The following is an 18634-nucleotide window of genomic DNA, read 5'->3' as shown; positions in this document are numbered from 1 at the left end:
GTGCCCCTGCGAAAGCTTCCTCTAGTGAGCTCAAGAGGAAGAGGAAGATGATGACCATCAGTAAAAAAGTGAAACTTTTGGATATGATCAAAGAGGGCAGAAGAGAGAGAAAGAGAGAGAGTAAATATATAATTACTGTATAAGGTTTTATAATTAAATAGATTTAAGTAAAATACTGTATATGTAAAGTATAAATACTGTTTATATATTTTAATCATCCTGGTAACCACATACACATACATGAAAATTCCTAGGGGGGCAAATCGTACTTCGTAGTTTTTCACCTTTTGCAGGGGGTTCTGGTATACATTAACTGCGATAAATGAGGAATCACTGTATATGAATATATATAATAGATATATAAATTAATAATAATGATAAACCACATGATATCAATATCACATTATGATGTACTGGATATCACCAAATTATAATTGGCAGAAAATGAGGTTCCACAAAAACACTAAAAGTGTAAACAAATTTTTAAATTTACAGCTCCTAACTGTGTTCATGTACAACAACAGGACACAGTTATGTACAAAGAAAACCATTACTGTGCAGTAGATTGTATTGCTTGAACATTATTTGCAAAGCTTAAGGTGGCGTCACACTAGCACTTTTTCCGTCGTCTTTTTACTCTTCCGTCAACTCTTTCCGTCGTCTTGAGTCAGATGGAACGCATCGTTTTCGTCTAGCGCCAATTTTTAGTCAAAATAAGAACTATGGTTTCTAATCAACACTTTTATTAAAAATAAATATTTTTTTGTTAAACGGAAGAATGCTATTATCATGACAAGAAATTTAAATGAGTTGATGAATATATATGTATACATATTTTTTTTCTTCTAGCCTAGCAATGAAAAGTTCCTCAGTTGTTTGTGTACATTTCCAGGGGAGTGCTAATGTACGATGCTTTTGAATATTTCCAAGGCAACTTCCAAGTAGCTGGCCAAGATGAGCAGTGGACAAAACACACTGACGAATTTCTCATAGAGAGTATTAGAGGTCACCATTGCCTTTGGGATCACAGAACAGCTGATTACATTATAAGGTGCAAAAAAGCCGCGGCTTGCTGGGGCGAATGAGGAGCCATGTTTGTTTACAATCGACAAGCGCGGCAAAGGCGGAAGCAAGCTTGTGTGTGACGGCCACCGTCTGCAAAAGTTGTCAGTCGCTAGAAAATTGACGGAAAAAGAAGACGGAAAAGTGCTAGTGTGACGACGCCTTTAGTGGCATTCTTGTAGCTTTTTTTGACTGCATACATAATGGGAAAGAAATTTTGGAAAAAAATCTACAACATCCAATTAACAAAATTACTGAAAATGGTCACAGCTGCTTTTCCGATTGTCGTCCCAGACCTGACTTGACACTACATGGACAATATTTTCAATATTTTTGAAAACTACTGCCAGTAATAACTCACTCCTGCTGATGTACAGGAACCAGCATTATTTTCCATGGTTTCACTACTGATCTTAATGAATTTTTACCAAATGAATGTGAAAGAAATTAATCAACTTGTATCACTAAGATCTCAGTGCTCATTTCATATATACATAGTTTTTACAAGAATGCTCGTATGATGCAAATCCTGTATAGTCTTCAGATTATATAATCTACATACATATAATCCTACAGCTTTACCATTCACTTTATACCAGTGGTATGGGAATATTATTCTCTGATGGTACTCATTAAAATAATTTATCATTCGCATATTTTTCTGAACATGAAGCTACAGAAGACTTATGCACTGGTAACTTTCCAAAATCTGACCCTTACTCCTGTTACATACCTTTACTTGTTACATCAGCTACTACATATGTACTATCATGAATTACATCATACCTTCTTCATATATGTAAAATTCTATCCAGCTTACATAAGAATGGGTAAAATACCTTTGGCATTTTGTAGAACTCCATGGCCATTGTAACGACATTGAGACCTATAACAGCTGCTATTGCCAAGTCAAAATATTTACTGGTGACAATATTGTGGATGAAGAGTCGAGCTTTTGAATATTGGCTGTAGTATGGAGGTTCTCGCATCTCTGTCAACAAACAGATAATGAGTAAATATAAAAAACACATCCTATCATATAACTAATATGTACAAGGCCTCAGCTGAATTTAAGACCTATTTCTCTATTTATATTTTCATACAGAATTTCCCTTAGTTAATGTTCACTTCTTGCCAATATTATTTCTTCTATTCCATTCCATTTCAGGTCTGTGTGTGTGTGTGTGTGTGTGTGTGTGATTGTGGTCATCTGCTGGTCACCCAGCCAGTTTTCCCCATTATGGAGTGAGCTCAAGAGCTCATAGACCGATCTTCGGGTAGGACTGAGACCACAACACACTCCACACACCGGGAAAGCGAGGCCACAAACCCTCGAGTTACATCCCGTACCTATTTACTGCTAGGTGAACAGGGGCTACACATTAAGAGGCTTGTGTGTGTGTGTGTGTGTGTGTGTGTGTGTGTGTGTGTGTGTGTGTGTGTGGACTTGTGAGAATGAAATTAACAAATAATTAGTACTTATTATGGAGAAAAAAAAAAAAAAAAAAAAAAAAAAAAACTTTTGTAAAAAGATGTCAAATTTTCTAATAATTCACTGCATCAGGCAATAATGTGATCTATGTAGAAGTAAGAAAATTCTAATATGCAGTATGTATTGCATTAATTTATGCAAACAAATTTTTATACAAAGACCACATGGTATGGTGTTTGTTACACCACATGGGTCACTAAATTTGTCATGATTTTGTAGAAATGTTATTTTTAGAACTAATAAAAGAAGTCATTCATTTGAATATGGACATCTCCTGTTAATGAATGTCAACTGTATGAAATGTCAAAAATAAATAATGGAAAAGGGTGTTGTGAAATGTTGCCAATCACACTGACATGAAAATATCAAGAACTTGAATTTACTGTTCAGGATGGAAATGAGTGTCTTATCTAATCATTTTATTGTTTTCCAGGTTATGTTAACCTTTAGTTTCCATTGTCATCTGTGAGAGATCACTTAATTACAATTAAAATTTATATACTTTTTTACTTAGAGATTATTGATCATAACATTTTCAATTAATATTAATGTTATATTATTCAAAAGACTGGTGTCAACAGAAGTTCGTGAGAGAATTTTCCCCTATAATATCCATGATCCTGACCTTAGGGTAAAAACTATCCTTATATTATTTTTGCAAATATGTTAGTCTCAACAGAAGCTCGTGAGAGAATTTTCTACTATAATATCCATGATCCTGACCTTAGGATAAAAACTATCCTTATATTATTTTTGCAAATATGTTAGTCTTCTGAATTCTAAGTGTGTTAATCACCACTACTTATTAAGTACATGCCATTAAATCTATAAATCAGAAGCAGATCACCGTGAAGATCGTCATTTGATGCAAAGGTGATTGCAAAGTGGGGTTGGTTACTGGTTATTTCACTACAACCAGTATTTTACATGATGAAAAAAAATACATGTTTGTGTTTTCCAATTAAATAACTTGAAGCATAAAAGTTTCAGTAACAGATCAGAAATAAATGTTTGACTAAGACTACTTGATAAAAAAGAAATGTTTGCACAACACCTAGCGTTATATTTCTAACTAAAGCTTTCCATTTAAAATTCAATATCTTAAACAATTTACTTATATCTTAAAGCTTCCCATTAAAAATTCATATCTTAACCAATTTACTTATATCTTTGAGCACTGAATATCTAAGTGTATATAAAATTTTGTTTGACAAACTGATATTAATAGAATTAACATGCTTTTACAATATGTTTGAAACATCATCTGATTCTTTATTTTTTTATTTGAAACTAGTTTGAAGATTGATGTATAACTTTTCAATTAATTGTTTACTGATTATATATTTTAGATGTTTTCTAAGATATAAAAAATATCAACGAGAAAGATGGCTGTTCCTATACTTTGTTCCTCCTTCAGTTCTAGTTATTTTATTCTTGAAAACCATCTAAAAGTATGATGTCCAAGTCATCTAAGTTTTATGTTGATAAGATTACTGCTGCAAAAATTAGGAACTTTTAAAACATTTCATCCTAAATACTAAATAGTTTTTTCTTTGTTCTCTTTGAGGAAAAAAATCAAGTTTAATTTTTCATTATAACTAGTTCTAAATCTATTTTAGCAGTGTCATGAAACCATGTTACTGCCACACAAGTGTTACTAAAACTTGTTCAGTTATACAATTCAAATCACACATAAGCAACCAAGCTCTTTACTTAATTGTAATTTCATGAGCTTTAAATGCCTTTTTCTTCTTCTTTCTTCCTGAATCTCTGCCTTGATGTCCACTGATGCCGGATCTATACCAGCTGCAACCAGACTCTTTTCTCTTTCTTCATAGGACTTTTCAATATCTTACAATTCAAAGATAAAGTACATGAGCTTTATAACTAAAATAAAGTAAAATAAAATCATCCTAAAGGTGTGAATTATATTTAAATTATTCTAACCTTCAACAATAAAATTAAATCATGGGTTCTCTTTCATCCTTAGAAGGTAGACAATTTAAACAAAGATGGTATGTAATTTTTGACATCATTCAGCTTCTTGAAATGAAATTGAATAAAGAAGCATGCATACATGCAAATAAAAATAAATATATTAACAACAAATAACCTACATGCATAATAACAAATAAGAAACATTAACATTATAAGGGTATCCATAGCATCAAAATTTACAGAAAACATGCAAACAGTGGAACTTCAGTTCACAAATATAATTCTTTCCTGAAGGTTGCTCATTAACTGAAATATTAGAAAACTGAAACTATTTTCTTCACTAGAGTCAATGTAAGAAAATATAACATTTACAACATTACTTAGTACACAAGTTCATACATAAAACAAATGAAAATTATTGTTGCTTTTCCACTTCACAGTCTGCAACTTAGATCAGTCACTCTTATGGCAACACCAGCATTCTTTATTGCTTCCCTGTTCTTGAACATGGTACAGACTGGCAACTTTGTTAACCAAACTTCAAAGCCAGATCCAGGATGCAAATGCTATTTTACTGTTTCTGTATAACTCCTTATTTTACTTTTATTTTTCCTCACCCTATTTCACTTTTCACCTTTTAGGCTTTCATTAGCTTTATTTGGTCCCACAATGGCTTATGTATATATATATATATATATATATATATATATATATATATATATATATATATATATATATATATATACATATATATATATAATTTATTGACAAAACTGAATAACAGTTAGGAGTGGATGTTCTTTGAGCTTGAACTGTGGCATGATTGATGTGCACATTGGTGTCATATTGCTGAGTAGCTTGTTAGACAACCAGATTATCATTCATCAATTGATCCACTTATGAGAACTGATTTGTTACAGAAGGGACCCATTCAAATTTCATGTAGTATTTCATGATTCAATTTCAATAATATAAGAGTTTTTATTTCCAATTTATCAAGTACAGACAGGTCCTGTTATAAAAACATTCATGATATGAAAATTCCATGATACATATTTAGCAAACAATGTTTATATATGTATGACCAAAGGAAATTTGATGATATGAGAATATGAGACGCTAACGCTTAGAGCAAATTCAAAAGGCATACCTTGGTGCTCCACTCCATTGACATATCTGGGCAGTATGGCAATGTATAATGATTGAAATGTAGAAGTGAGTTTGTGAGCAAATGAGAGAAATCATGCATTCCTTCCCCCTATTCCCTACCTATCCTGAATAATTTCCCTCCATGCTTCTGAACATAGTTTCTGTTCACACTGGAAGTTTACTCACAAATATATGTGAATAAATGCTTACTGTATTTACAATTCAGGATGCAGTACTGCTATTTAAATAACTCACTGGCAATTGCATATGTTACTGATAGATTACAGGAACATATCTGGTAATACTGATAATTTGGTAACACTTGTTATTGTATAGTCTTACTGAAAAAAATATTTGAGGAGGTCATGTCACAAGCCATTTTTTTTCATTCATTATGTTTCACTATACAGGTATCTACTGTGTATCTGAGCAAGTATTATGGAATTAGTTATCTCATATCATCAGGACCTGCCAGTACTCTATATCAAGATTGTAACCTCAATATGGAAATGAATTCAAGAAAATTAAAAACTTACTTCTTCTTTTCTTTTCAAGCTTTTTTGCCCTTTTGGCTGCCCTTCTTGCTTTCTCTTCTTTCTCTTGTTCCTCTCGGCACCGGTGAAAATTTTCTACCACCACACCCACAAACATGTTTAGTACAAAAAAACCCACAAGCAGCAGGAAAGAGATGAAGTAAAGTAGTCGCCATTGGGAGTAATTTTCAATTGGCTGGAAAAGAACAAATATTAATTACATCATAACAATCATATAATGGATGGTTCAACTTCAATAATTCTATTGCTATAAACTGTAGTTTGCAATCATTTACTGTTTAATTTTAACATCAAAGTGTGGCAGAACAGCTACATGCTGACAGTCGATCTTCAATTAACCTGTTCATCGTTGATGGGCACGATTACATATTCTTATTAATTCATTAATCTAACTTCATATCATCCTTTCCCACTATTTAGTCTTTGAAATCATAGCATTCTAGTTTTCACTTAGTGGAGAGGGCTGAGAAAGCAAATTATGGAATATAATATGAAAAATTTTAACATTGGTTTCCTGCTTGAGATAAAAAAAAAAAAAAAAATCAACAAATTTGTACAATGTAAAGGGATAGAACAATGCATAGTTATCTAATATCCTTAAATCATTTAATACCAATTACCATCATAAGAAAATACATGGATCCTCTCACCTGCATGTCCACTCCCACAGCATCCAGGCCAGTGTACATGATATTGACCCAGCCATCCTTGGAGGACAGCACAAAAAGTGACATCAGTGCTTGGCCAAGGTCATCAAAATTGTACTTTCGGTTCAACCAAGTATTCTCTTTAGATTCAAGACAGTCAGACTTGGTGGTAACGTTCTTCAAATGTGGTCCCTCACAATAATAAAACGAACCTTTGAAGAGCTGTAAAAAGACAACGAAATACTCTTACTGTATATGTCAGAATATAAGACTAAATTCTTTTGCCAATTTTGGGATCCTCAATCAACAGATAGTCTTATACACCCAGAACAAAACACGACCCTTTGACCCCGTCAAGTACCTTGGAATTAATTCTGTAGCCCCCTCCCCCACACACACACATATATATATATATATATATATATATATATATATATATATATATATATATATATATATATATATATATATATGCATGTACACTATTTATTGGCTCTATGAGAGAGTGAGATATGGATGTCAAATGTTTACTGACAGCGCCACATGTCAGTGCACCCAGCCACGCCATAATAATCAATTGTCTAACAGGCTAACAGAAACCACGATGTTAATAAATACTGGTGATTAATACTATAATCATCAAGAAAAGAAAATAAGTAATGCATGTCCCTGCCATTTCAGAGCTTAGCAAATCATGGAACTGTGCAGAACAGGGATAGTGAATTTTGTCATTATACTAATGTACTTAAGTGAAGGAACTGACCCTTTTGCAAAAGGAGAGAGAGAGAGAGAGAGAGAGAGAGAGAGAGAGAGAGAGAGAGAGAGAGAGAGAGAGAGAGAGAGAGAGAGAGAGCACACAAACATACCTGTACACCTAGAATCCCAAAGATTATAAAAAAGGTGCAACAGATGAGGACAATGTTACCAATGGGTTGCAAGGAGGAAAGAAGAGTCTGCACCACTAGTTTGAGGCCTGGAGCTCTATTGATTACTCTGAAAGATAATAAAAGATATTTAGTTTGTCTTTAAGAGTTATCTACAATATTACATTTCATATTATCTTCAAGCAAAATTATTTTCAGAATTTGGCAAGTGTACATTTCTGCTTCTTCTAATGCTTCTAATTCACAACCTCTTACAACAAAGAACAATAAGCAGATGTATCTCTATTTTATCTGATTTACTTATGCATAAAATATTCTTAAACTTTTTCTCTAATAAACTTTGAAAACTTGTGCCTTTTTCAACAGCTTTTAGAAATTTCGATGCTATATATGACCTTATAAACAAATCAAATATTATTACAATTTTGAAAAGAACTGACCAAAACTTTGAGTTAATGATACAATCTTTCTGATAGTCCTTTATTTTAATCCTACCTGAGAGGTCTGAGAGCTCGCAGCAATCGGAAGACTCTGAGGATGCCAAATATGCGGGGTGAAGTGGTGGCAAGAAAGGACATGACGATATCAACAAATGAAATGATAACAAGTGAGCCATCCATGATGTTCCACCCAGAGCTGAAGTATGCTGCCTTTCCGTAGATCAAACCTTGGGCAATTACCTGGTAGAGGAGAGAGGGCTGTAAAAACTGTACATGATCACAAATTCATAATATGTGAGTATATACAATATCCTCTTGCCAGCTTTCTGCCAAAGGCATAGTTGTAAACTCAAGGATTGTGAACTCTGGGAACCAAAAACAAAGAAATGCTTATCTATTATGGCCACATGATCTAGAGTGTCTGTTTTATCTTCACATTTGGTATGATGAATGTGTGTTTTGTTTTTGCATCTAATGTGATGCATTGCTATGGTGGTGGGTCACTACTACTTCTAGAACTGAGTGGAGATACAGTATGATGTGGTGCTGTGTGGTAGATACATTAGGAGTGAGACACCTATCATTTGTTGGCAGGCCAACATGATTAAAGTTGTGGCAAATAAATGGTTTATCCATATAAATAATCTGTATGTTCAGTGATGTGAGTTGTACATGGAAGTACATAAACAACCCATACCACCTAATTTTTCTCTCAGCTGGGATAGCATTCTTTTACTGTTTGTTTGTTATGTAAATAACTAGTTAACAGACTCAGCAATGACTAATTGATATTAAGTGCATACTGCTATTTCTTCATAATAATTTGAAAGAGGAGTGAGTATGGATGGATGTATTCTAAATCAATGACTCCATTCCTTGATTTCCTCTCTGAGCATTAAATAAAATAAAGATAACATTAATGAATCCCAGCTGTCAATAAATAACAGAGGAATCTGGGGGAATCAGATAAAAATGGAAGACATCATGACACACAGACCTGTTGAAAATACTGATTATCTACATTTAAAGATTAACTGTGATAAATAATTGTAAAAAAAAACTTACTTTCACAACCATCTCAACACCAAAAACTACAGTAAATATGTAGTTGAAGATCTTTAACACGTATCGTTCAACAGAATCTGGAGGAATGTTGGGCCGTTCCATGGCTAATGTGATGCAGTTGAGACCAATGAAAAAGAGCACAGTGGAGTCAAACCACTGTCTTGACACCATAAAAAGACAAGCTCGCCGGATTCTGGAAAAGAATAAAGTAAATAACATGTGCAACAGAATCAATAATGCTTAAATAAAAACTGAATGTAATGATTTTGGCAAAGAAAACAAAGGAACATCTAATATGAAAACTTGTTTCCATCTCATAATTACTTGGGTACTATAGAATAAAAATAAAAATAACTTAGAAAACTAGATACAACTTCATTTCAAGATGTCTATAAGAATTCTGATCTACTTTTAATCATCCATAAGTTTAGACACATGGACACTATATGGTGCCCAATAACCATAAGAGTTTACAGATGATGAAACACATACAGATTTTCAGGTGAGAAGACATAGAGAGCATAATCTTGTCTCTCCTTGAAGCATCCCTTTGGCTCAAACACAAAGCAAATCTTTCTAACTACTTCTGTTTCCTTTTCAGAAGCTTCCTCAGCTTCCTCTTGTTCAGCTACTGCAGCTTGTTCCTTTGCTCGACTTAGGTTGTTCTGCTTGTATTCCACCTCCTTTATGGATCCACACACTGAAGTCTGCATGGCATATGAGATTACAAAACATTTATCATTAAACTCACACTTAGTAAAAAAATGATTTATGCTAAGACAGCATCACACAAGCCTAAATTCACAACAAAACAAACGAGTTTTGCTTGAGGATAACATTCCTTCTTCTCTGTACAAGCACTCACTTTTCACCTATTTCCATACCCAAAACCAATTAAATTACTTCTACCTTATTAATTGATTAATTATTGATCAAAATTATGTTTCCCTTCAACTCTCTCTCTCTCTCTCTCTCTCTCTCTCTCAGCTTCTTTCCAAAACAATTTCCTTCATCTGAACTTCACATTCAGCATTGTACTAGTGTCATCATCTACTCTTCAATACATACTTTCTTTTATTATTTCAGGATTTTGTTTTCAGTCCTCTCCCTTATTCTTATTTTTTCCAACACACTTTCTTATATATTCCTTTATCTTACTCGTCCACTCCCTAAAGTTTTGCCCTCAACATGCCCTCAACTGCATGATGAAAACATGCCAAAAACATGATGGTAATACTTTGTTTAACATAGTATTTTATGAAAAGCCATGGATATGCTGGAAACAGTAAAGTCACTTCATAAACTTATCCACACTAGCTTATAAAGATTATTCCAGTAGACTCTCCGTAGTGGATAAGGTGGTGAGCGTGGGATCGGGCAGACGTTCACGCATAGGTTCGAATCCCACCACATACAGCCTTAAAACACTTTGCCATTTGTCGAGTGGTTTAAAGTTACCTACATGTCACCATGATACCCAGGTTCTAGGTGGTTACACTCAAGATGAGCTTGGGTGGTGATATGGGCCCTAATATGGGTACCACTATAAATAAAATTGCCTGCGCCACTAATGGGCGGAAGCTGAACAGCGCTTCCCATACACTCTTCAAGTGTGCCTACAGGTGCTATAGGCCTTACCATAAAAAACAAAAAACTTTATTCTGAACACTAGTGGTTTTATGTAAAAAAGGCTGCTGGCCAAAAGCAAGAAAAATTGAGTGCCAGTTCCCAAAGAGAATCCAAACGAAACAAAATACTGGAGGATAAGTGTCATTAAACCTTCCTCTTAAAGGGATTGAAGTTACAGGAAAGAATAAATAAAAAAGCAGACAAGGAGTTCTAGAGTTTACTACATAAAGAGACACATAATTGTGAATACTGGTCAATTGTTGAATTTGAGTGGATAGAATAAGGGTGAAAGAAAGTAGAAACCACCAGGAAAAGGTTCAGTTCCAAAAAGCTAGAAACATCTTATGAGTAAATGTTTTGGGCAAGCATGTGCCAGTGAACAGACATAAAAATAAGACGATGACACTCACCTGCCCTTGTATGGAGGGCTGGCGTGACCTTGGTGATGAGCCTCTCGACCGGATGGAGTTCTGGGGGCTGAGCGTTCTCGGGGACCCAATGGAGTTCTGTTGGGTGAGGATGGACCTGCGTGGGGCCAGCTGCGCATGGCTGCTGGTGGACCCATTACAGTGGCTGTGGTCAGTCCCTAACAACCTGGAGAGGGGAGTGGCAGTTACTCTTGTCTTCATTCTAACTGACTAAAGGCTAGCTATTTTTGTGCTACCATTTTTGCCATCTCCCATATTTTAACTTTTTTATTTTACTGCTGCAACAATTATTCACAATATTGTATCTATTTCATACCAATAGACAACATATTTTATGCAAATTGTTTTAATCTGGCTATCCTAAGTTCTATTGGCAAGCATGGGCAGCTCAGGTAAGGGATAAAGTCAAGAATATACAAAAGTATATGTACGTACTCTCATTCTATAGAAATTAGTTTTACAACATAATGAGCAAAGCACTGGATACTTTAAAACAGAAAAAAAAACCTTGACATAAACTAATTGGATGAAAGGTGAGGTTGTTACAAATGAAAGTATGTAATATCCAACAATCATTACATTGAAGTCTTAGAGCAAACTAGGATACTTTTACAGGTAAGTCATCTAGTAGTACAGGTTATGTCATGCAGTCATTACTGAATACCAAGGATAGTACAAGATCTAATGGGGAAGGGTTTTTTTCATCCTTTATTTTGTGGAATAAGTGGATGAAAATAGTGTTGGTTTAAAAACAACTTCTCATGTCCCATCTAGTCTTGTCCTACTACACACTGCAATGATCTGTCTGTTCTAACCACCATCATTCCATTCCTACAAATGAAATGGCTAAGTTGTCAGCTTTCTCCATCACTCTATTATCACCAGCAATCTTTATCATTGGAGTTACAAGATATATTGCACTGTACCAACCAGTGTGTGTGTGTGGGGGGATGTTCATGTGAGGATGTGACTGGTTATTATACAGTACTACCACATTTATTGCTGCTCTATTTATCCTGAATTTTGCTTTTCCTTTCATTCTACTGTTTATCTGTGCCATCATTCCTTCACGTCTCCACTCTAGCATTCATGAATGCCTGTGGTACAACACCACAAAAATACAAAATAAGCTAGACTGACACACAAAAACTGAAGGGAACTCATTTCAGACTGGGGAATACTTAACACATCTACTGCATACTTTCTTTACAATTTCCTCATATACCTAAAAATATATTTTGTTACACTTAATTGGATGAGGTATCCTAGTTTCCTTGTAGCACCCATTAAATGTACTGAACTTAGTTAACCGAATAAAGAAGCAAGTATGAATGCATGTTCATCATTAACAATATCATTCATGCCCCTTACAAGCAAAATTGCTCGCCTTAAGGGGGCATCGCCATAGGTTTAATATTTTTTTAGAAAATTTAGAGAAAAATATTTTTCTTTTTTTAAATATGAATACTGTGTTGGCAACAATCTCTCAAAGTTTCATGATGAGATCTTTTTTTCTAAATTGGTTTTTATTAGGAAAATAGATAAAAATATTGCGATCATTGGCAACCCGGTAACACAGGTAATGCTTTTTTTATCGGTCATTGAATTAGAATCTATATTTTTTATTTTCATATTGGAAATTATTTTCTGGTAGCATCTAGCAGCCTAACTCAGTGGCCTGAGCCAGCAGAATGTTGTCGTCTGCAAGTCAATGGTCTGTGGACCTCACTAGGGAAAGGTTGGGCATGTTGCTCATCAGTAATATACACTTTCTACCTACCTACTGTCCCTGGACTTTCCTAAAATGGCTTTTTGGATTGACACGTTGTTCTCCATTCAATAATAAAGCATTTGGTAAAGTACAAAAAGTAAATCTACTCTGGGAAGCTGTAATATTACAAAAAGTTGACTACATAGGTTACCTACATAAATGACATCTTTGGATTCACACCAGCAGTATCACTACCTCTCACCTCCAGAAGCATGACAGTAAATACAAGGTAGTGGTGAAGAGGAAGGAGAAATTATTTAGACCAAGATTACCAAGCAGCATGTGTTTGAAGGATGGCCGTGGCATCTTTAAACTTTAAAGACCTCTGAACGAATTTTTTTTTTTTTCCATTCAGAAGCCTACTACTTTGTTAACTTTTAACCAAAATGAGTGATCTTTGTTTTGTTGTACAGAAGAAATTTGTATCTATTTTTACTAGAGACTGAAATAATTATATTTAGTTTCAAACATTTTCTACTACATATTTCTTTTTCTCTCTAAATCACTGAGTTGTCAGAGAACTTGTAAATAAGTAATATTTACACTAAGATGGAGAGTACTTAGGGAAAATTGTTCTCTAGAAATTGTTCTACAATAGTTTCTCCTTCAAAAGACAGAGAACAAAACACTCAAACAAAATGACTTGATAGAAAAAGGAAACAAAAGTAGTGCATAAAATTAGCTAATTTTATGCACTACTTTTGTTTCCTTTTTCTATCAAGTCGTTTTGTTTGAGTGTTTTGTTCTCTGTCTTTTGAAGGAGAAACTATTGTAGAACAATTTCTAGAGAACAAGTTTTCCCTAAGTACTCTCCATCTTAGTGTAAATATTACTTATTTACAAGTTCTCTGACAACTCGGTGATTTGTTGCTCTCAAAGCAATTAGCATAATTTACTCAGGCACAACATGAATAATATTTCATTATACCAGGGATTTATCCATAAGTTAACCAAAGCAGTAGATCGCATTCTTATGTTCTGCACAGAAGTAAAATTGGTGGTCTCCTTAGACAATGCGCACATTCTGTACATATTGCAATGATTCATATTCATTAAATCTAAATAGTTCAGAAGTTGGAATGTCCTGCAGTGCTCCTGCAACAACCATGAAATACTTTACACAAAGTAAAAAAAATTATATCATTTGTTTTATTACACTTAGTGAACTTTGCCTTGCTATACTGATCTAAATTAAAAAAAAAAAAAAAGTTTGTTCATTAGACTGTTTGATATTCATTATATGTTGTTTGCTACATTGAGTTTTAACAAAACAAAAATTATGTGAGTCAAAACAAAGGAATGTTAAACAAAATATTCTACTTATAGCAGATAATTTTAAACATCTGAGGCAAATGAGAAGGCTTTAAAGATTAATTTATAAAACAAAATGATTCAACAAAATGTCAAATTAGATTGATAATTTCAATTTTTTTTCATACTGAAGGCTTTATAAAAATTACTGTTGCTACACTATGGCACAACTTTGGTGATTCCACAGCTTTCTTGTACAGAAATTTGGTACTTCCCTTTTTTTGTGTTCATTTATTTAAGGACTTAGATACCATCTTATATTAATGATGGCAAAATAATTGTCATAAGTTGGAGAAAGTAGTTTCATTTACATCTTTCTTTAAAAGTGATGTGCCTAGAAACCAATAAATGTACAAATGTTATAAACCAAAGGTATGTTAAATACTACTCTGCAAACTTATTAACTGATTTATAATACAAATTTCTGAACAAAATTTAACTGTAGAAAAAAAATAAAGGTATTGTTTGTGATATGATTGAGTATGTAGTAATTTTTTTCTTCATTCACAAATGTTTTCACAATTTGATTATGTCAATGTTTGGGAATGTGGTGATCCTGCTGTCCACCATAAAATGCATCTATAAAAAGGAATTGCACTACAAGGTACAATTAGCTTCATGGAGGAGAGGAACCCCAATAGCATAACTAAGACAAAATTCACATTGAAATCAAACCTACTCCCTATCAGAAAGTAGTTTCCTGAAGAAATTTGTTGATCCAAACACATGAAGTTCAACCCCAAACACTAAAACTATGATGTTAGACAAAATGTTGATAATGAAAAATATTACATGCGTACTACATTATTTCAAGTGTCTCCCAGTTTACAGAGTTAACACAGAATTGAGTCTTTCCTCTCTGCATAAATCTGAAATTCACAGTGAAATTATAAGTGAGAAAGTGAATATAGTGAAAAAATGAATGTTATCAATAATGACAGTAAGATATGTGGCAAACTTGATTAAGAAAGTAACTGATTGTTCTTACTGTTTGTGCATGACCATTCCTCATTTTGTTACTTCATAATGGAAATATGCTAAGAATCTTTAGATAGTATAGTATATATATATATATATATATATATATATATATATATATATATATATATATATATATATATATATATATATATAATATTCACCTATCTTTGTTTCAGAGAGTAAAGCTCATTATCATTATATCATTCAATAATGCGTATTGAAAGTTTGAATCCATATATTTATTTTGGTAATATCATATCTATCTATATACCAGGCTGATAATCCCACAGATCATACACACTCTTAGTCCTATTAGCCTGTGGTGGAAAGGGATAACCTTGTAGCTCACCATACTACATCCTAAGAAGCCAGGGACAGCACAGTTGGCCACGCCAGAAAAATTATCCACCATCAAATGTAATCAGAGACAATTTTAAAAGATAAACTTGCTTAACTTCAATCCTATTTAAGATGTTGGTTATCAAGTTGACATTAAATCCACACTATGTAAACATAGTCTAAGATAAGCTGGGGTGAATTACTGATGCAGAAGAATCCTGGAGGGTTTAGCAGGGGACTGCTGAGTGAAGAAGAATGAGTAGAGGCCACTCTTCTGTATACTGAGGGAGCAGGAAGGGAGCTTGAGTGGAATATATTAAAAAAATTTACTGGGCAGATCTTCTGAAGAGAGGGTCTTAGATTTAAGTTACAATCAACACTTCAGCGTTCAAATAAGATTTTATGTATCACAGACATTATGAATAATAACGTTTAAAATGCTCATTCAGGATTGATTATAATTTTTTTTTCCATTATGACATCTAATGTATGAAACAGCATTGTATTTAAAATCTTATATAATTTTCCATAAAAGTTTGTTTGAATTTATATTCCTGCCTAATATCTACATTTTACAGGACAAAAATTTAGTTTTGCCAGTCTCATTAGTAAATAAAATTTTCTTAGTGATATATTTTTGAAAATCTTACAAGAAAGTGTAGTGGTCTGTAATTGTATGACAGACATGATATCAGACCTAGCTCGGTTAAGCAATAACTTAGCTTGAAGAACGCTAAAATGTTAATAGAGGACGGGACAACCTACGGAAAGAAAGAAAACAATGGAAGGAGCGAACAGGTGGTTACGGCATTATTTTTAAGTGGATATTCTTTACCAGAGTTAAAATTGGATCTTTAGGGAAATATACTATTTTTCACAAAATAATAAAGAAGAATAGTGTTTCTTTACACAAGGAATCAAGTTGCACTGTATTAAGCCACAATGCATTTTTACATGAAGCTTGAAGTGAAGCATGAATTTGTTACATCAATCATTGTCAAACAAGTAAAGATATTAGTAATTCAGATTAATGAAAAAAATCATGAAATGCTGAGTTCAAGTAAATGTATAAAGTACAAATAGTTCCCTAAAGATATCAACAAGATACTCAATGACATAGCAACAGGAAGGTTGCAATACAGCTAATATTCTTCAGACAAGCTATGCTATTTTGGTGAAAAACTTACGAAGACTGGTGGTTATTGAGGTTGTTGTTGTTGTTAGTCAGGTTAATGTTATTGTTGAGTGCTGTTTCCTCCTCCCCATCAGCATCAGAGCCTGAGTCACGTCGCACCAGGCTTTCTCTGTCCAACTGAACTCGCCGAAATGATCCACCCGAGCTATTTCCTCTCCTCCGGCGCTGAGAGCCAGAACGTCTCCATGAAAGTGGGGATCCACAGCCACTGCTACGACGCTCCTGGATTCTGGAGGTGTCAATATTCCTTTAATGTACACAATGTAGTGTCAACTAGATGGAACTTCTGTTTACTTGGAAATAAAAGAAATCTTGTTTTAATCTATGAGTAGCCATATCAATTCCTTCTTTTACCCAATGATCTTCAGTGGACATGTATGAGTAGTAATGGCCTTATCAGTAGGGAGAAACATTTTGTTATGAACTGGACATGAGAAAAAAAAAAAAAAAAAAAAAAAAAAAAAAAAAGTTCCACTCTGATGAGAAGTTACCAAGTATAACTGAATACTTGTATCATAAGGAAAAATTGATGGAACAAGTTTGTGTATCTACATACTCTTAATAATGAAATAGTTAATCATCAATCTATTTCCTCTCTCTCTCTCTCTCTGCACTAAGGTCAATTTCTTAAGGATCTCTCCCGATTTGAGTGAAAAAAAAAAATTCACTTTTCATGTCCATTAAATTCATCCATCCACAGTTCATTCTCCATACTATTCCCATCTCTAAAAAAAATGTGCCCCTTTTATCAAACCTACTTATACATTCAGTGTACCTATATCAAAATATGCACACAAAATTAATTTTGTAATCTGTATCTCAGAATTTCCTCTACAAATCATACTTTTGGCCCCTTCATTACTGCTCCTGTTTTCCTGGTCCTATATATTGCTCAGGGTCACAGCCCTATACCCGATCAATATAGTTGCTTTTTATTTGGCATGCATTTTCATATTCATGCAAAATGTTATAGAATACTGGTAGACTTTCTGAGCTATAATCACTGTATTCTTCATCAGAAAAGTACCAGGCAGATATATGGAGCCATACTTGGAACTTGACAAGGTGGTGAGTAGTGAATCCAAGATCGCTAGGCTAGGAACAAAGTGGTATAACCCTCCTTCTGTGGAAGTCAGGCAGATGTGACAGTACTAACTGTAACTGCCCACCACTTTGGCAGCCAGCCTTGAGATGCAGTGACATGATGTAACGTGACTTGGCAGACACAGATTCACTTTAACTCTTAAAGTACGGGGAGCTGATTTACTTTCCGCCTGTTACTGTGGGGAAAAATCACACCTGTCAAAAATGCTAAAAATATTTTTTCCTTATAAAAGCATATTTCTTTGTCTTATTCTGAGTACAATGATGTAGTTTTCAACATGTTATGACCTCTGAGAGCAAAGTTATTGCATATAAAAAAATTCTCCCCAAACCCATGGCAGAACCCACTGCTAAGAATTACCCCCAAGCTCCGATAACACAGCGCGTGTGCGCTCTCTCTCTCTCTCTCTCTCCTTTTCGGGAAATTGAACTTGATGTAAAAGTAAGAACTTTTGCACTTACATGTCAAGAAAAAGAGGAAAAGAAAAAGAAACCACATAATACAAGTACAGTAAGTCCTCGTTGTACGGTAGTTCTTTATCCGGTAAATTCACAGTTACGGTATTTGGAAATTACTACCCTTGATTTGATATACGTTAAGAAAAATTCACAGATACGGTATCCGCTCATGTCATCCGAGAGGGC

The 18634-nt window shown here is 33.9% G+C and overlaps 1 protein-coding gene across 20 annotated transcripts in view; it reads right to left on the bottom strand.

The window, feature by feature from the left end:
* Positions 1-18634, bottom strand: part of LOC123517066 (voltage-dependent T-type calcium channel subunit alpha-1I-like) — a 467781-nt gene that overhangs the window by 48010 nt on the left and 401137 nt on the right. For 11 of the 20 annotated variants that reach the window (XM_045276903.1, XM_045276900.1, XM_045276894.1 and 8 more), the window contains 10 exons: positions 16878-17114; positions 11271-11454; positions 9724-9938; positions 9232-9424; positions 8222-8406; positions 7709-7835; positions 6846-7064; positions 6178-6370; positions 4268-4405; positions 1902-2053 (listed from right to left, as the gene is read on the bottom strand). In XM_045276903.1, the coding sequence (XP_045132838.1) occupies positions 1902-2053; positions 4268-4405; positions 6178-6370; positions 6846-7064; positions 7709-7835; positions 8222-8406; positions 9232-9424; positions 9724-9938; positions 11271-11454; positions 16878-17114 (1843 nt within the window). The remainder of the gene's footprint in view (positions 1-1901; positions 2054-4267; positions 4406-6177; positions 6371-6845; positions 7065-7708; positions 7836-8221; positions 8407-9231; positions 9425-9723; positions 9939-11270; positions 11455-16877; positions 17115-18634) is intronic. The other 9 variants (XM_045276907.1, XM_045276909.1, XM_045276915.1 and 6 more) reach the window with 3 other exon arrangements.

Source organism: Portunus trituberculatus, chromosome 41, assembly GCF_017591435.1.
Source record: "Portunus trituberculatus isolate SZX2019 chromosome 41, ASM1759143v1, whole genome shotgun sequence".
Classification (NCBI taxonomy): Eukaryota; Metazoa; Arthropoda; class Malacostraca; order Decapoda; family Portunidae; genus Portunus; species Portunus trituberculatus.
Note: the sequence above shows the minus strand (reverse complement) of the source record. Positions and strands in the feature narration are given on the sequence as shown.